Raw genomic sequence first — 21,313 nt, forward strand, 5'->3', positions numbered from 1 at the left:
CCAGTATTGATGTTTTTATGTCCCTGTAACTTAGCAGTTTGGCAAAGGGACCAATAGAATAAGTATCAGGTTTAAAAAAGAAATAAATAAGTACTGGGGGTCATTTCATTCAACAAAAAAAAAAAATTGAAGCTGGTGCCCCAGCATGGTCACAGTCAAAAGGCTGAAACAAATAAGAGAGATAAAAGAGATCCAATTTCAAATTTGAAGGAAAACTATTTGCTGTAAGTGCAATGGTTGTAGTGAGGTTCAGACATTGCTTTGATCTCAGTTATTGTGTCTCGTCTATGTTTAAACTATGTTCAAAAGTATTATTGGATTTTGGTTATGCAATCTGTCTGATTTGTTCTTTAATTCATTATTTGTTCTCGTGATATAATGTGTAGTTATTTATGTTTAGCAGACTTGTGAGTTTCATAGAAAATTATGGATTTTATAAGAGCAACAACCATATAGACATTGTACTATTAAGTAACACGTGCATTGTTATCATCACCATCCATCAACACCGCTGTTTTAACGACTACTGTTACATGCTTTTATGGGCCAGACAGAATTCACCGAACCTTCCTGTCACCAACCCTCACCTGTTCCCAAGCAAGGTAATATTTCCACATGGCCAGACGTGACTTTACTGGAAGACTGGACTGGAAATATACAACACTGTTTGTATGTTAGATATGTATATTTACAACCTTCACATGATGCCAAGATAAGGGTGCATGCGCGCGCACACACACACACACACACACACACACACACACACACACACACACGCACACACACACTTATATATACAAACATATGGTGAGCTTCTTTTGGTTTCCACCTATCAGATTCACTTACAAGGCTTTGGTCTACCAGGGGCCATTGCAGAAGACACTTGCCCAAGGTGCTGTGCAGTAGGATTGAACCCAGTACCACTTCTTAACTTCACACCCATGCCTGCATCCCTAAAAAAATTCACTCTGTAAGCTACACACCCACAAATTCTTACACATCATCATTATCTTTTAATGTCATCTTCCATACTCACATGATCCAACAGGATCCAAAACACAGTCAAACCACAGCATGTGCTTTGACATGGTTCCTACAGCTGGATGCCCTTCCTCATGCTAACCACATTACAGACTATACTAGATGTGATTTACATTGCACTAACATTAGTAAGGTCACAATGTAATTTACCAGGTTAAAAATCCTCAGGACAATTAATAATAATAACAAAAGTACTGAGGAAGACAAGAAGTTAATGATGGCAGTTGTTGTTTTGATGTTGATATTATTTAGGCAGCTAGCTGGTAGGATTTTTAGTACACCAGACAAAATACTTTGTGATATTTCATCCGTTTTTACACTCTGAGTTCAAATTCTTTCAAGGTCGATTTTGTCTGCCATCCTTTCGGAGTTGATGAAATAAATACCAGTTGTGCACTGAGGTTGATGCAGTCAACTTCCCACTCTCCCAAAATTTCAGGCCTTGTGCTTATAGTAGAAAGAGTTATTATTATTATAGTTAGATTTATTGGTTATTACGCTGACTCTTTCAAGTCAAGGAGAAAATAAATGACATAAATATCAAAATGATAAATTTCACATTTATTTGAGTCCTGTCTTAAAATTTAAAAAGATGAAAGCAAAATATCCAAAGATCATAATATGAGATTATGGAGAAAAATAGAAAAAGGACAACGAAAGAGAATTTGTGACTTCTCTTTGACATTTTAATCCTCCTTGACATCAAACTGCATGAAAACAGAAGAATTATTACAATACAAGGAGTCTGAAAATGTAATGAGGAAAATATTGAAAATGACATTACAGACTATATTAAAAAATTGACAAATAACTGCTTTGAAAATTGCATTTATAAAAAACATTGAGCCACAGTATCATCATCATCATCATCATCATCATTGTTTTAACATCCACTTTGCCATGGCTGCAGGGGTTAGATGAAATTCATTGCAAAAATTTTCTATGGGTGAATGTCCTTTCTCTTGTCAACCCTCACCTCTTTTCAAATAAGGTAACATTTCCCCTTGGCCAGACATATAAAAAATTAAAAAAATTTATGCAGTATTGAAAATGAGTGATATTGCTTGTATGATGGTGACAATCATTTGATGCCAAGACAGGGAGTCTAAACACACACACACACACGTATACAAAAACAACTATATATTACATATGCAATGGGCTTCTTTAAGTTGCTGTCACCCAAATCCACTTACAAGGCTTTGATCAGCCTGGAGCTCTAGTAGACACTTGCCCAAGGTGCCATGTAATGGTACTGAACATGAAACCATGTGGTTAGGAAGCTAACTTCTTGACCACACAGCCATTGTACAACTTTATGCATTATCCAGTAAAACTAACTCCGTTAAATGCAGCAAGTATCTTACACATAGATCCTCTCATTATAATGGGAAAAAAAAACTAACAGCCAAATTTCCCTTAAATCACATCCTGCTATTTTAAAAAAGAGAAAGAGACACATTAACAAATGTAATGATCCTGGATGCCCCTAAAAAGACAGGATGGTCATGACTGAAATGCTTTTGGCTATAATTTTGCTCAATAAGGTTTCACCTGGTGCTAAGCAACAACATACAGTCATACAACTATGAAGGAGGGAGCCTCTATATTGTTACTTGACTTAGTTGAAATAATAACCAAATTAACCCTCTATCATTAAATAAATATTGAAAGTACACATTAGATAGTGCATTCTTTGGTATATTATGTTTAAATAAGAAATAGGTATGTCACAGTTGGAATGGTTATTGGTCTTAATCCTGGACTTGTGTTTAGTCCCAGATATGCTCAGAATCAGTATACCTATAATCAAAGGCATTCTGGCTGAGACCAAACCCTTCTTCTTATAATTATCTATGATGACATTGTTCAATGTGTTCATCCTGTTCTTAACAATATATTATAATTTGAAAGGATTTGGCTGCTATTTCTAAGAGATTAAATGGTTCCATGGAGTAATTCTCAAGTTGGCAAAGGCCAGAAAAATTTTGGGTAGAGTTTAGTAAATTTATTTAATTAACCATTGAAGGATAAAATGTAGCAGACAGAAAAAAAAGATGTTGTGATAATCATGCCCTTTTTTTTTTTTTGAATAGTTGACATTCATGAGAATGTCAACTCACCAGTTGCCTCTTATTATAAAATATTGCTAATGATAAATATTACAAAAATTTATTATATTGACATGAAGTATAGTCCTAGAAGAGGCAAAGAATTAGAGAATTAATAGTAATTTATGTCAACCTGCCTCATACAAATGTATGTAGAAATGGAAATTTAGCTGTTCCCATTGGACTACCAAACCAGATTACATTGGTTCTCCAAGAGCTTTCCATCATACCACTATGCACAACATAAGATGAGCAAACTCCAGCTATGTTTGCACTACTGCTACTCCATATAATAACCTCAATGATAGTTAATCTTTCAGCTCTAGCAATAATGATAAACACCGCTATATTAGTAAAGTTCTCATTTTGTGGAAAGTTTAATAAACTATAAGTTCTAATTAATTGGAATAGCTATATGGGCACCAAGATAGTAAGATCACATAAACCAATATCAGTATGATGCTGTAGAGCATTTATAGCTAGGCTTATTGATTTGATTATAAAGTTACTCCAATGCTTATACTTCTATATTTCCGAGATCACTGGCAGATATTGATTTCATACATTGGCACAAGGTCACAAATTTGTGGAGAATAATAGACTCAGTTGAATCAGCTTTGGTGTATAACTGCTATTTATTTTATCAGTAGTTTCAGGTGAAAGAGTGGAGTACTGGAATGCACCTGTTTTATTGATATTCAAACATGTTTCAGTGACAGCAAGTCTATGTGACTAAAATCTGCTGTCATTACTATATTTATGATTCTTGTTTCCCATATAGTTTTTTTGTCTAAAATGGAAATGCCTCAACATATGACTGTACCTATCTTTCAAACTTCATAAATCAGTTTACTTCTTTATTGCATATTATGAACACACTTTTCTTTTATTTTTACTGCATTATACTTTGTGAGTTTGCTCTAGCACTTCATCACTACCATCTTTGTCTTCTTTCTAGCTACTCCCACCCTCATGTAATATTATGTCATCCCATAAATAATGCAGTTTTTTTATACTTCTTTTATTTTTCAAAATTAAGATAAACAAAATTCTTTTTTAATCTAAAATATACTCTCCTTCATTTTGTACAATGTTCTTCCATCTATCCGGTAGACTTGCAAGGACCCTCTTCCATAATTCACTTGTCTGTGACAAAAAATACTCCTCCAGTACTGTTCTGACCTCATCTGCAGAATTCATATTTTTTCCGTCCAAACAATTTTGAAGACTGAGGAATAAATGATAATCAGATGGGGCAATGTCCAGTGAATATAGTGGATGGGGCATTGTTTCCCATTCAAACTGCTCCAGCCTTTGGAATGTCATCCTCACTCTATGTGGCCAGGCATTATTCTGATGGAAGAACACCTTTCGTCTTGAAACCAAAGATGGTCATCTTTCTTCTAGCGCTGACTTAAGCTGTTCTCAGTAGATCTCCTTCGTTATTGTTTGGTTTGGGTTTAAATGTTCAAAATGGACTAAACCTTTCATATCTCACCAAACACCTTGCATGGGTGAAAACCTTCTTTAGCCTGGAATGCCAATGTTTCTCCTTTCCCTATTCACCATCTTCAGCACTTGACATATTTATAGAGAACCCATTTCTCGTCACTAGTCACAATTCGGTTGATAAAAGGTTCATTCATGAGACATGACAGCAAAGAAGAGCACACATTCACTCTCTGCGGTGATTAGACTCGGAAAGTTTGTGAGGAACCTATTGACCCAATTTGCTGACTTTTTCCAATGGATTTGGTAGACAGAAACTAAAACTGTTGTGTGCTGTCTGTGTATTACTTTGCATTTGTGCTTCTCCAAAAATCGCTGAGCTACAAGTAATGATGTTGTTCTCATTTCCTTTGTCAAATATAGATGATTTGTTGACAAAGGGAAATTACAAAAACATCAGGAAGGGAAGGCGGTGAACTGGCAGAAACGTTAGCACACTGGGTGAAATGCTTAGTGGTATTTCATCTGTTTTTACGTTCTGAGTTCAAATCTTCCAAGGTTATCCTTTTGGGGTTGATAAATTAAGTACCAGTTGCATTCTGGGGTCGATCTAATCGCCCCCCCCCCCAAAAAAAAAGATTTCAGGCCTTGCGCCTAGAATACAAAAGAATAACATCACGAAGGGAAATGGCTTTGAGCCTCTGAAGACAAGTGTAATAAGATAGGTTTTATTTGAAAAAACAAGTAAGAGTTAGTGATAGGAAGAGCATTCCAACTGTAAATATAATAATATATTCATGTGTGTCTTCCATAAATGCATGGTCCATTGTATAGAATTTATTCATGATATCATCTAAATTTTGATGTGGGTCTGCTAAAGAGTGTTGTATGACCCTAGAACATTATCTTAACCTTTTTGATATTAACTGAGGCCACCCCTAGTTTTATGATACAAGCTTCCTGTTTTAAATTAATCTAGATCTTAAAACCTTCCATCAAAATTCAATGTTGAATTATCTTCCAAATATCAGTTTAATATCATTGTCATCATCATCATTGTTCTAATGTCCATCTTTCCAAGCTTTTCTATGCTTCTATAAGTTGAATAAAATTTATTGAGGTAGATTTTCTACAGTTTGATGCCCTTTCTGTCACCAACCCTTACCTGTTTCCAAACAAGGTTATATTTCTCCACTGCTAGACATGTTCAGAAAATGTTGAAATTCACATATAGCAATTACATGGTGTCAAGTTGAGGAGAGACAACCACACATGCTTACACATACATGCATGCATGCATGCATGCATGCAGGTCTTTTTCCATTTTTCATCTACCAAGGTTTTGGTTGGTCCACAATTATTATAGAAGACACTATTCTAAGGTACCTCACAATACGATTGAACCCAAAACCATGTGGTTGAGAAGCAAACTTCTTGACCACACAACCATACCTGCACCTATTTTATTTTTCTTCATTATTTTCAGAATTAACTAAATCAAAAATAGTGTGTTTCAACAGAAATATGGTAACAAACCGATTAATGTTATTGCCGTCCTTTATATATATATATATTCTACTAGACTCTTACAATGCAATTTGTTTATCCGTCACTCATTAGCATTAGATAGGTCTCGTGTACTGTGATATTTATATTTGTTCATTGTGGCTGTGCTCTTTGGTTGTCATAGATCTAGTTTGTAAGCAATATAATCAAAGAAGACGGGTGTTATTTATATAATGTTATTTACATTATTTATTATTTGTTGTTGTTGTTGTTAGAGCTGTTGGTTTGTTATTAGAATCTGATTATGTATTTCTGGACTTGTAGGAGTGGTGTAATTTGTAATTCACGTAAATAACTACCAGGCTTTGTCTGAACTACTACATAAACTCACTCGAGAATCACTGTAGACATTTTTGATCTATAAATATTGATTTGTTGTAGAAATATTCTTAATCTTATTCCTAATCTGTTACATAACTTCATGTGGTTTCTTTTCTTTGTAGATAAGCCTCATAATAAATGTCATTATTATTATATGGTCTGATCTTTTTCTTCGGCTTTGATTTTAGCACTGTTAATTATCTGCATAAATACAGATGTTAATAAATTACTGCACAGAACACTTATAAGCAAAACCTTCTAACTAAATTGCATCTGTCAGGTAGATGCAATTTAATTACTCTCGACAACACTATTACCATTAACTACATAATTACTGGATCTAAGATAGTATTGATGTAATTTAACTTAGGACTACAGCATCTTCAATTATTTTCAAAAATTTTCTTTTTATTTTATTTTTAATTTTTCTCTCTAGTCATTACTAGAAATCATTAACTTTCTGTTTTGGAATGGGTTTTTTTTATGTTTATTCTTTTTCACTTTCTTTCTCCCTTTTTTTCTGTCTCTTTTCCTTCCCTATACACACATGTATCACAATCACCTATATAGCACTTCACTATAAGGGTTTTAAAATAATGGCAATATCTCTTGTTTTTACTGTTTCATTGTTCAATCTTTGTGTAGCAAGCAGCATGAAGTACATAAAGAGCCTCCTGGCAAGTCTGCTCTATTTCTACTTCTTGAGCTTCATTCTTCTGTTCTCTCCCTTACTTAGTATATTTTTTCTTCCTTACATTTTTTAATATTTCACTCCTTACTCTTTCCTCATGCACATGCACTTGAAGCCATTTACATTAACTATTGTAATATATAAATGTCACACTCTTATTTTCCCTCTTACTAAAAGAAAAAAAATTGTGTGCTTATGATGTAAAAAGAAAAATTATTACAATTGTTGGCTGAGCTATGTTGTTAATGGCAGCAGTTAAACGCATCTTAGAGCAATGATTCTTCAGGCCTTCAAGTTCAGTCTGCTTTGGTCAGTTCAACATTCATCAGTGATATACCAAATAACTGAGTACTACTGAGCATCTAGCTCACAAAAAAGATGTATCAATGAAAGGAATTGTTAGTTTTCATGATCAATTAAATAGATATTAGTATTATATGACACAACTGAATTCCACTGAGTGATCTAGCTTAGAATAAATCAATGAAGAAAACTTTTAACTAATTTTTATTATCAATTTCATGATCAAGAAAAAAATACCAGTAATATATCAAACGAGTATCACTGAGTATCTAAAAGAGGCTGTATCCCATAAAAGGAATTGTTAATTTTCATGATTTATTTTGGTGATCAATAAAATATACATGAGTAATATACTGAAATGGATGAGTAGCACTAAGTATCTGGTTCAGGAATAAGCCAATGTATCTATGGAAGAAATTGTTAATAAATATATTTTTATGATCAATATGTTGATCGATTGAGTAATATATTGAGTGACTATCATTGAGAGTGTAGCTCAGAAAAAAGGGGGTATATCAATGAAAGAAATTGTTAATATATAAATTTTTATGACTAGTTAGGTGGACAATTAAATATATACCAGTAATATATCACTGAGAATCTAGTACAAAAAAAAGACACTATATTAATGAAAGGAATTGTTAATTTTCATGATCTATTTGGTGATCAAGGAAATAGTAGTAATAAATTTAATTTTCATGATTTTAGATGTTTTGAAATAATTAATGTACATACTCAGTTTAAAATTTTCATTTAATATTGTTGTTATGGTTATGGATGATTAATGGTATATGAGTTATTGAATTATATTCTCCACTCCTCTTGAAAGCATTTCGCATAAATATTTTATTGATTCTATTATGTTAGTAAAGCAATGTTATTATATTTTGCGTGTGAGCGATATCTTCCTACAAGAAGGTCAAAACGAATTTTAATTCAGTATGTATTATTCCAGCTTCTGCCTTAATACCACAATATCTACATATAAATATTGATTTATTTAGGCAAGGCACTGACCAGGTTCTTCTTCTCCCTTTTCTTGCTTTTTGTTATTGTTTTAACATAAAGGAATTTTCATATCAACACATTACTGATACCCATTTTATCAACCTCTACCTTACACTATGCAGTAGAAGTAGTTGTATAATGTAAATATTACCAATTTCACATACTTAACACGTTGTTTCAATGCCAGGAGCTCTGGTTTTTCATCTGCAAAATAGTGGTGGTCATCCCATGAATCGTTGTGGTTGTTGCCAGTACCATGTAAATAGCATCTGTGCATCATAGTTGTGGTCGTTGAATTATAGTCATGGTTGTCGCTGGTGTCATGTAACTGGCACCCAAAAACACCCATTACATTCCTTGAGTAGTTGATGTTAGGAAGGGCATCCAGCTGTAGAAACCATGCCAAATCAGACCGGAACCTGGTGCAGCTCTCTGGCTTATCAGCTCCAGTCAAACCATCTAACCCATGCCAGCATGGAGAGTAGACATACACACAAATTTCATTCCTTCTGCCTATAATAGAAAGGATTATTATTGTTATTGGCTGTAAGGTGTACATATTTTAGAAATGAAATATACACAGAATAACTGAGCCCCTGTCTATATCAAAAGTGTCCACTTTATTTTACACAACCTTGCACATCCTTTGTGCTCTTTCTCAAATGATCCAAACAGCAAAAGAATCTGATAATGGATTTGGATTGTTCTACAGTAACAGAGGGTGGATTCTGCATTGTATCCTAAATCCACTTAAGCAATCATGGTTCAGCCAAATCTAATAAGGAACTAATTAAGATATTTCCTACTTGTTCTAGTTCCTTAATGAATTTTCTCCTGGGTCGTCCATCTTCATATATAGAATTAGTGGACTATTTATTAAATACACATGACTTCCCTTAGTAATGGCTGTTAATACAATGAGATGACCATCCTCTCACAACATGAGGTAGAATTAGAAATTTAAATTTGAAATGAAGGTATTATGATGAAAAAGTTGCATAGAAATCGCATTATTTATTTATTTATTCTTTTATTCTGTTACTTGCTTCAGTCATTTGACTGCAGCCATACTGCAGCACCATTTTCAAGGGTTTTAGTGAAACAATTCGACCTCCAAGACTTTTTTTTAAAGCCTACTACTTATTCTATCAGGCCCTTTTGCCAAATCACTAGGTTACAAGGATGTAAATACACCAACACCAGTTGTCAAGCAGTGATGGGGAGACAAACACACACACATACATACATACATACACATGGCAGACTTCTTTCAGTTTCCATCTACCAAACCCACTCACAAGGCTTTGGTTGGTCTGAGGTTATAGTTGAAGACACCTGCCAAAGGTGCCATGCAGTGGGACTGAACCCAGAACCATGTGGTTGGAAGTAAGCTTCTTACCACTCAGCCATACCTGCACCTATATTTATTTTTTTGTTTAACTATTGCAAAGTTCTTGCAATTATTAGTCATACTTTCTGCAATTGTGTGTAGATAGTTGTTTGGAGACATCTGGAGGAACAGTGGATATTATGAAATATTTTCACTGATTGCATCTTCATATTTGTTAATATCTGTGTAAGATGTCTTTTATCAGACATGTGTTTGTTTCTTCCAGCTCTGTTAGTGCTAACTTTTTATAGTATCAAGAGGGGCAATATCAGGTGACAGGTAAAGGTTATTAACAATTTAGCAATATTCAGCCCACATATTCTATTTGTTTCATGTTCAAATTGGCCAGATCTGGCCTCTAAAACATACCCTGCAATGTCATTCTAAAAATGTACATTCGCATCATAGAAATCTCAAAGCTACAGGATAATGGTTAATTCAAAACAAAGTGAATAAAAAGCATTACCTTCGACCGAATAATCTGAATGCTAAAGGGTTAATGCTTGCAAATGTGGCACAGCTAAGTTATATATCAGCATGTCTTATTGAGACTGGTGTCTAAAGATCTTGTATGTGAAGATCTTTACCACACTGGGTACATATAGTCCACAGCTGAATAGCAGAGAGTCAATGCTGTTACTCTGAGTGTCTGAAGACTTGCATTTCATTGGGAAAATTATTAGAATTTGCAAAATATTCCATGTTCATGCTTCGGTCCTTACATAATTTAAATGTTTCCTGAATATTATGCCATGGTTTAGAAACACGCCAGAATATTTGGGATACTGGCAGTGTTCCAGCTTTTCAGTCTAAGTTATAAAACCATATTGAGCAAATGCATTTTTTTTCTTTTTGTTTGATATTTGATTAAATTGCTTTCACTTATTTAATAACAATATCTGTCTAAAACATTATTAATGCTTGGAAGTGTATGTGTGTGTCTACACTCACACGAAAATTATACGATGGGGTACTGAAAAGTTCCTGGTTTTAAGGCTGTTATAAAATGTCTGGCTGGAGGCCCAACCTTCCGAGTTCTTTCACAGAGTGTAGAAAGACTGAAGGACCACTACAGTAAATGTGTGAATCTGAAAGGGGAATATGTTAAATAAAATCATAATTAACTGATCCTTTTGTATTTTTTTTACCCAAAGTCAGGAACTTTTCGGCACCCCCTCACAAGTGATACAGTGGAAATAGCTGCTCTTATCTACCCATTGTGCATCCTCAAAGAACTCTTTTACATTTTTGTGCTTTTTTAAATGTGAAGCACATGTTTTTAGATGTAAACTGTACAATAACGTAATCTAATTGGATACTTACAATGACAAATAACGATTGAGTACTGTGCTCACTCAACCACCTCCTTGTTGTATACCTGCTCAAGCAGAGCTGACTGGAACTAGAACTTTCAAACACAAATACCAAATTCATTTAAACAACTTTTCTCTTCAATGGGTGAGGAGTTTAGAGATTCCTGTTATCTTATTTGTGTTTACTGGAGAAAAAAAAAAGTGACTGGTTTATTTTTCTCTATCTGATAGATAAAAATTCATTGTAAAAATGTATTTTCTCTCTTTTATTCTTTTATTGCTTTTAGTTCGTAGTCTGTGGCCATACTGCAGTAGTGCATTGTTTATTTTTTAATTTCTTTTTATTTGAAATATTGAATAAAACTTGATAAGTTTATTTTGTAAAAGCAACAAACAAAAAGAAAAAAGACAACACAGGGGAACAAGTTTTAACGACTACTGTATTAGCTTAATATTCAAAAGGTAGGGAAAGTCTTAACATTTCAGACATTAGCCCTTCATCAGAAGAAAAACATAGGAAGGGTAAGGAAGAGAAAAAGAAAAAAGAAAAATTCATGTGAAGGATTAGAAGAGTGGGAATACAGTTCTATGAGTAATTTTATAGGTAAATTTATAACTTTATTGTAAGCATCAGCATCAAACCGTAATTAATTTGGATGTATCACAATTCCATTTCATTGCTGGTCTATATAAATGTGCAAACCAAAACTTGTCTACTGAACAAAATTAATTTCATATTTCAGTGTTGCGCTTGTTTGGAAAGAGATTTGATCTGCAATCACATATTCAAAATATAACAATTACATTGTAGTAGCCACAGTAGCCATTTAAAGCACATTGTTCATTGAATTGATATATTCACTTTGTTTCATTTTGTATTAATATTCTATATTATAGAATATGAACATCTTTTGTTATTCATTTATGAGCTAGTCACTGATATTTTATTTTACTATATAAGAATCATCAAAATGAAATTTTAATGTTGCAACGTTTTTGCACGTTTTGCAAAGAGAAGTGATGTGCTAATTGCTTAAATTTGATATATTCTTGCTTGTATTAACAAGAGTGGATAGGTTTGTGAATTTATTCTCTTTTTAGCTGAAATAGTTCTAATTTTTTTTTTTTTTTTTTTTTTTTTTTTTTTCCAGTATGTTCGGCTGAGCAGTTTTGACAGTAAAGTAGAGCATATTTTGGAATTGTTACAAAAGTTTTGGGGGCTTGACTTGCCTAAACTGCTGATCACAGTGCATGGTGGAATATTAAACTTTGATCTCCAGCCCAAACTGAAACGTGTTTTCCGGAAAGGCCTCCTGAAAGCTGCCAAAACAACAGGTGCCTGGATAGTAACAGGAGGAACCAATACTGGTATGTTTACTATTAACTGTTTTTATTTCCTTCACAATTATGGTGTTAGCTGACAACTACGAAACTTATGAGACACAAACTGTACACCCACAGATCAATGACTGGACGTATTTTCTTCTATGGATTTGGCAGGAAAATATACCAATTTGAAACTTTGAATGGCTGGAATTTTTCCGTAAATATGCAATATCCTGGCTCATAATCATTCAATATTGAATGTACAAGTAAACTTCTCTTATACATTTAAAAATAAAACAAGAAAAACTCAAATACAATTTTCCTACCACCAATACATTACCAATAATCTCTGAAACCACAATCAATCACAAAATAAACTATTCAAATACTACTAACATGCAATAATCATATAGATGTATCATAATCATCATCGTCATTGTTTTAACAGCCACTATTCCTTGTTTGTATGGATTAAGCAGAATTCTTTGAGGCAGGATTTTTAAACCTGGATACCCTTCCCTTTGCCAGCCCTCACTTCCAAGCAGGGTAATATTTTCCATGATTAGGCATGTTTTCATGGAAGACTGAAAACATATCACTTGTATGATGAGGATACTCATTTATAGCTGTCATACATTGCCAAGACAAGGAGGTGCACGTGCACACACATGCACATGTATATATGTATATATATGTATATATATATATACACACACACACACACGCATAGATATATAATGGGCTTCTTTCAATTTCTATCCACCAAATCCTCTCACAAGGTTTTGGTCAGCCTGAGGCTGTAGTAGAAAACACTTGCCCAAGATGTTACGCAATGGGACAGAAACCAAATATTTGACAGTACTTTGAGTGCTGAAGGGTTAAAAGAGGGACCTTGTAAAATATAATCAGAGTAGTCTCAGGTAGATTGGTATTAAGAGTTCATTAGTTTGGATCAGTGTCTTCCATTTGGATTGTATTATAGGAGTATGTGCTGATACAGCTCTTTCTGACACATGCTCTATCAGCATTCATGTACTGTAAAGTTCAGTTTTACTTCACATACTCATCCTTCTATCTTACAGATAATACCATGCTTCATTTAACCCTAAAGTATTACACAAGAGCATCATCCACATTCAGCCTAGATATCTCATTAAGATTCTCCTTTGCCTCAATGAACAGAGACTTTGAATGTATCCCTTCATTGGGATTTTTTGGCAATCTACTTCTTCAACAGGCAAAAGACACAATCACTACACATACCAAAAAACTAATATCACACTCACTTTGTCACCTTCAGCATGACCAGCACACCTTCACAGTTGCTTCAAATGCTAAGCTTCGCTTTTAAAGATCTGTCCTGGTGAATGCACATCTTCAATATAGCAAAGACTGAAGCTAGAAAATACTTCATCCCTAACAACTTCTAAGCCTCTATAAAGCTCAGCTGAGACCTACAAATTAATACTGACTCTACATTTGGGATGGTGCTGCTGCTATGTAAACATAGTTATCTTAGATTACATTCAAGGAAAGACCATTTGAGTGATTAGTATGAGAATTGCTCACAAACTTCTGGCCCACAGATGTAGTATGTTATCTCTTCTCTCTGCTCTCTGTATTACTTCTACAGTGACCTTTGACTTTTGAAGGTAGCTGATCTCATGCTCTCTCTATTCAGGCACTCCCAACTTATTCATCTTTCTCCCTCTTGTCATGCATGTTGTCCCTACCCTTTTCCAGGACCTAGACTGACTATGCCCAATCCCTCCTCACCAGAAAACCAAACCCTTTGGAATTTTCTCCCTGCATATGTTTTACTTCCAACCACTGATTGCAACAGTTTTAGCAGAATGTTAATGGCATAAATTTAATTAGATAATGGTTACAGCTCTTTTCTCTAGACTAAACCAATAATAAAAACCATGATACGATACCAGGCACTGGCTCTCATGGCTTTTGATCTTAACTTATTGGAAATGCTATCAGGTACATATTTTGTCTTGTATAAAAGATGGGCTACAGCAAATATTCTATACAATACCACAGATTTGCTTGTCAGTTGTTTGACCGTAACCAGTTGAGCATGTCCATTAGTGGCTAATGATATGTGCATCTCTGATCATGAACAGTAGTGGGGGAGCATCATAGCCATGTGTTGAGAGGAATTCTTTCAGATTTGAATAATTTGGACTCAGAATGTAAAGATGGACAAAATGCTGCTAAGCCTCTTGTCTGGAATGCTAACAGTTCTACCAGCACACCACAACTACCACCACCACCACCACAACAACAATAATGATTTTACTTTTTGACAAACAGTCAGCAATTTTAGGGAAAGAAGTAAGTTGGTTACATCAACACCAGTAAATGGCTGTTCTTTCTTTTTTTTTTTTAAACACCAAAAGGATGAAAGGAAAAGTCAATAATAATAATGACTCACTTTTGGTTATTGAAATCTGTTAGGAGGTTTTGGTTCCCATTAGTAGAAACCAAATAGTTCTGAGAGCTATTTGATTTCTAGTAAGAAACATTTCTTATAATGTTGACAGTCTCAAGACTCAAGAACGATTGAGACTTCTCATCTTCCTTTTGTGTCAAAATAAAGAATAAAATACTTGTAAGAAAATCTTATAAAGCATTATTATTCAACTTGGAGCATTTTGTTCTGCTAATCTTTGTGATGTCACTATGTTTAGCATGGAGAATTATATGAAGCCATAAAAAAATCATTGCCAAACAGAAAAGAAAAAAAAAACCCATTCAAGATATTAGATTAGAAAAAAGAAACCAGACTGTAAACCAATAAAGTTATATGTTATGTCATTTTGTGAATATATTTTATTAATTTTATTGCTTGTATTTATTCATTTCGTTCTTTAAAAAAAACAAAAATGTATGAGTATTCCAGTCCTTATGTAATCTCTTTGCTTGAATACTATACACACTATTATACACCTTATGTGTGTGTGTGTGTGTGTGTGTGTGTGTGTGTATATATCAACATTTAATGTCCCTTTACCATGCTGGCATGATATACATATATGTCTCTCTGTGTGTGTATATATATGTATATATATATGTGTGTGTGTGTGTGTGTGTATATATATATATATATATATATATATATATATATATATATAAATATACATGCAGTCTTATATATCCTTCAATAAGTCTGTGCATCCTATTCCTCTGAAGATTAAGTATTATTTATATATTCAAACTGAAATTTCTATTTTTATCTTTGGTAAACAATATCAATTCCTAAACGCTCCAATAGTATTTCTTTAAATTCTTGCTTATTGTTTAATTGTTTAACCTCTGTTGTTCAATCACTTTTTGATATCTCAACTGACCTTTTATCCACAAAGTAAATACAACTCAAGAAGTATTTAAAAGAAAATTTCATTTATATGTATTACATAAATAGGAAATGTAGCTTAGTCTTTATATATCTTTTTGGATGTTTTTCTGTAGTGATTAAATTTTTATAGTTGAAGGTGCTTTCTTTGTTTTATTATGTCTTTATTGTCAAAAAAATGTATGCTCTTTGTAACAGTTAGTGAAATCTTAAAATCTCTTGTTTATTGCAAAATAGATCCTTTGTTTACATCAGCCTTGCATTGTTTAATTCCACCCTGACTGCTTTTGTCAGTCATTGTTCTAATTAGCTTAGTATTTTTGCACATTCATTAAAATAAAGAAAATAACATGTACAACAAGTGTCAAATGCTGTGTTGTAATATAAAAGAAGCTGAGCTAATGTAATATGTCTTTTGGAATTTACTGTCACATCAGAGAAAGTATTGATCCAATATATTGTAATTTAATTTAATTAACATAGTCTTCTTTTTTTTAAAGGGTTTTCTCCATTACTAATTATCTAATTTTGATGCTTTAATTTATTTTGGTTCTTAGTTACTTAGTCCTTTCATCTGCTGCACCTACATTACATTTAGTTGTATCAGAAATTGTTTTCATTAGTAATCTTTTTCTTTCTTTTTTTTTTGTTTGCTTAGTTTAAATTCAATTTATCAATAGTTCTTTAGGTTACTGTTGTCTTTTTTTTTTATATTGATTTTTTTTTTTAACAAGGGTGGCTTTCAAACTCAGAGCAACATATGATACGGTTTCTTAATAAAAAGATAAAAAGAGTAAATGTGTATTCATCATACTCTCTGATGTAGGAAATAGTCAATTGTTTGATGTTTAATGATCAGAGATATCCACAATTGAGTGATCATACACCTATTGATTTCAGAAGTAGTTGAGATAAGAATTGTGACGTTGATACGATTCCCAAGTATATTGGCAAGATAAGTTTTAGTGAAAGAGCTACTTGTAAGAATCAAAAGCAAGTTATAAATTCAGCTTGATGAAAGCATACCTCCTCCTTGACATCCCAGTAGTTTTTTTTATGCAGCTGTTTAATCTATATGATGCTAGATTTCGTTGGTTATGTCTAAAAAGCATCTTTTAAGTAATGGGTTTATATTATTTTATTTTAACTATTTTTGTGTCTTAATTCTTTCACTCACAGCAGTGTATCCTGTAAGAGGCATCAGTAAATCTATTCTTTCTTTGTTGAGCTATATTTAGCAGTTGTAATCTACAATAACATTTACATATTGATCAGCATTAAGATTTTATTTCTATCATATAATTTCATTATTGATTTTGTACTCTGTTCTACTCAAATTTTTCTTCATATAAAGATGAGTAGAATTCTTATTTTAGAATTTCAGAAGTCAAAAGATTGATTCAAATATGCAGGAAAGTTACTAGATGGTGATTTTATCAGTTACCATGATAAGTTCTTTGAATAAACCAGAAATGCAACAGAAAACGCAATAGAAAATGTTACTAAAATAAATACTTTTATGTATGTTGTATTGGATATTCTATAGTTGCTGTATATTGTGACATTAATTACTAACACTAGATGTATGTGAGACCACAAAAGTCCTATGTACATATGTGCTTGCCATTTTGTATTAGAGGTGGATGAAATGACTTCATTAGTTAACTTATGAAGTGTATAATATGTATGTGATTGGTTATTGACACATATGGAAATGTGTATTACAGCAAATTTCACACTTAAGTTACTATAATCAGCTGTCATCAATAAGAATCTGCCTTCTCGTGTTAAAAGATAAATCTGCTGAGGCCTTTCTGAAAATCATTATCCAATTTGAAAGATATCGTAAGACTTATGAAACCAGATGTGAATGATAAATTGGATTTATTTCTATTAAGTCCAAAAGATAAGGCAGCCATTTACTTGCTGTAGAAATATACTCAATGAACAAATAAAACTAAATTCATTGAATCAGCTGCCTGAACAACCTATTAATGATTTTGTCATTTCTCTCAGACAAATATTGCAAATTTTTGAAAAAGGGACTGTTAGAAATTCTTTTTGCCAAGGACTAAGCAATTAAAAGACAGTTTACCATATATTTGTCTTGTCTCATCAAGCAGGAGAAACCTTCACATTGCTGGATGCTGTTTCTCCAATCCTGATGGAAGAGTTCACTATTGGTATTATGGACAGCATTGCTATGAATGACTATTATCTTTATCTTGTTGTTGTGGGGGGAATAAATTTCAAGTTAGGCATAAAACTTATTTTTAAGGTGCCATGTAAAAAGCATTGGTGATGTTGCCACATAAATAGCACTGGTGATGGTGCCAAGTAAAAAGCACCTGTGACCTTGCCACATTAAAAATCACCCAGTACATTCTGTAAAGTGGTTGACATTAGGAAGAGCATCTAGCTGTAGAAACCATACCGAAACAAATTATGGAACCTGGTGTAGCCCCTGGCTTTACCAGCACATGTCGAGCAATCCAACCCATGCTGCTGACATGGAAAACAGATATTAAAAATGATGATGAACATATCCATAGACTCTGTTCTGATGTAGATAAACAATGAACAATGCCTCAACCTTTTTGATACCAACCTGTCTGAAACTACATTTGAATCTATAAGACAAACACCTTGTTTGAAAGTGGACTAAATTAAAACCTTCCATCAAAATTTGTTACCACATTTCAACAGAAATGTGGTAACAAAAATGCTAAAAGGTGACAGGAGATTTTACAAAGCGATATTGAAAATCAGTATCATCTACCTGTCAAATACTTGAGTGGAAATTTCTTTCTGGCACCATAAATGAGCGCAATCAATAGTAGTCATGAAAAAAAAAAAAAAAAAAAAATGGGGTTGATATTAAATTATAATCTAAATTATGTCAAAAATTGAGGACTCTTTTCCATGCTTGCTTGGGCCAGATTGAATTTGTTGACACAGATATTAGATATTTCTACAGCTAGATGTTTTTCCTGTCACCAACTCTTACCTGTTTTCAGACATGCTTTTACAGATGTGAATGACATTACTTATATGATGGTGAGACTCATTTACAACTACCACACAATGTCAAAACAAAGAGACACACACACACACACACACATTTATATATGTCAGGCTTCTTTTCAGTTTCCATCTCCTGAATCCACTTGTAACACTTTGGTTGGATTAAGGCTATAGTAACAGATGCTAGCCCAAAGTGTTATGCAATGAGACTGAATCCAAAACCATGTGGTTGAGAAGCAAACTTTTTAACCACACAGCCAACAGATGGAAGCATTGAAGTAAAATAAAATCACTATTAGGTACTTTCTTTAATTAGATAGTTTATTTCTTGCCTTTGGATTTACAGTCATCCACCAAACAGCTTTGAATATTGTAGTATAATGTTTTTGTGTCTAAAATTAAACTAGTGAATGATATAACAAGTAAAATATCGAGGTGAACAGAATTTGATAACACTAGAGGGGTTTCAGGGCCATTAAACTTAAATGCAATTAAAGAATGCTCAGACATGCAACTTGGTTCATATAACATTCAGATATTGACTGTGTATATAATAGTAACTGCTGTTTGTATAACTTTTCTGTGTCAAATATCAGCTTTGCATATTATTGTAATTCAGGAATTTATTAAGCTATACTGACACCATCACAACATGGGCTTTGAATGATTCACTGGTTCAATGACTAGATATTATGTTTAGCAGTATTAGTATTGATAGAATTGTCAATGCCTCCGCTGTCAACTAAAGCTTGCAGTGATTGATTTTTCATCATCATTGTTGCTGCTTTTAATGCCCATCTTTCCATGCTAGCAAGAGTTGGACAGAATTTATTGAAGTGGATTTTCTATGGCTAAATGCCCTTCATGTCATCAACCCTCACCTGTTTCTAAGCAAAGTAATATTTCCATGTGACCAAACCTGTTTTCATGGAAAATATGAAACAAATGGCATTGTCTCTATGATGGTGACATTTGCTTACTACTATTATGTGATATAAAGATGGGGAGGCACAGTCATTCACACACATATCTAAATATATATGTCAAGCTTCTTTCAATTTCCATCTACCAAATCCAGTCAGAAGGCTTTGGTCAGTTCTGGGATATATTAGAATACACTTGCCCAATATGCCTCACAGTGGGATTGATCCCATAAGTCCCATCGCATGGCATATTCTGCAATCATTGGGACTTTCAGATTCAGCCTTACTGCATTGAGAATTCTTTAGAATATCAAGCATTGCATGAGACTACAAAGGTAGTTCTATTTAAAGCTGAAAAATCTTTACAAATTGGTTTATCACCTTCTTTATAATTTCATCCTGCAGGGTTTTCATCTGATTTGCACACTTGAGAAAAATATCGCTTTTTTATCTTCACACCTGAGAAAAATGCTATCTTTTGTTGAACATTTTCTCTGGACATGTCTATACTCCCCCTTGAAAAATAAGTAACACCTCCTAATTCAGGCATAAGGCCAGCAATTTTGAGAGGAGAGGGCACTTAGTTTATACCATCAATCTTTGTACTAGATGGGTACGTTATTTCATTGAACCCCAGAGGGATGAAAGGCAAAGCTGACTCCTGTAGAATTTGAACTCAGAAGATAAAGAGTTGAAAGAAATAACACAAGGCATTTTTCCCATTGCTTTATCCCTTTAGCATTTAGATTTCTCTATCAAATGTAATGCTTATTTATTCACATTATTTTGAATTAATCTTGCATTATCTTATAACTTTGAGGATGTGATTATTTAGTTTTAGGATGACATTGTAGTGTAGGTGTGAGAGGTCAGAACCAGTCAGCTTGAATGTAAAACAGATAGAATATTTGGGCCAGATATAGCCAGTTTAAATGCTAAAGGGTTAATGATTTTGCTATCTTACCACCCTATGAATAAATAATGATGATTACAATAAGGACTTTTTAGGAGCAGATGCTAAAATAATTTCTTGTTCAGTATCCTTCCTAAGTCAATTCATTTTTAAATAGTTTGGGCCAATTTCATTCTAGAAATGAAAGAATCCATTATAGAAATTTTTGTATATTATTTGGATGACAACTGTCTTGAAATGAAATTTTTTAGCCAGGCATTTTAACCTTTTGGATACCAACTCACCTGAAAGTGTTCTTTATTGTATGATACGAATTCCCTATTTGAAAGTGATCTAGATTAAAACTTTCAATCAAAATTTTATGTTGTTATATATTTCAAATACTTTCTCAATAATGACTAAAGTTATCTTAATAAATTCTTGATTATTTTCAAAACTAATTGAAATAAAGGCAGTGCTTTTTCAATAGAAATATAGTAAGAAAAGGATTAAGATTTCAAGATTTTGTTTTAAGAATTCAGTTAGCTTTTCAGTTTTAATGTTTTACAAAAATCCTGTTTTACAGTTTAG

At 33.2% G+C, this 21,313-nt stretch overlaps 1 protein-coding gene across 5 annotated transcripts in view; it reads left to right on the top strand.

Moving 5' to 3' along the window:
• Positions 1–21,313, top strand: part of LOC106881649 (transient receptor potential cation channel subfamily M member 3) — a 662,626-nt gene that overhangs the window by 481,522 nt on the left and 159,791 nt on the right. For all 5 annotated transcript variants that reach the window (XM_052970748.1, XM_052970745.1, XM_052970746.1 and 2 more), the window contains one exon: positions 12,345–12,561. In XM_052970748.1, the coding sequence (XP_052826708.1) occupies positions 12,345–12,561 (217 nt within the window). The remainder of the gene's footprint in view (positions 1–12,344; positions 12,562–21,313) is intronic.

The sequence above is a fragment of the Octopus bimaculoides genome, chromosome 9 (genome assembly GCF_001194135.2).
Source record: "Octopus bimaculoides isolate UCB-OBI-ISO-001 chromosome 9, ASM119413v2, whole genome shotgun sequence".
Classification (NCBI taxonomy): Eukaryota; Metazoa; Mollusca; class Cephalopoda; order Octopoda; family Octopodidae; genus Octopus; species Octopus bimaculoides.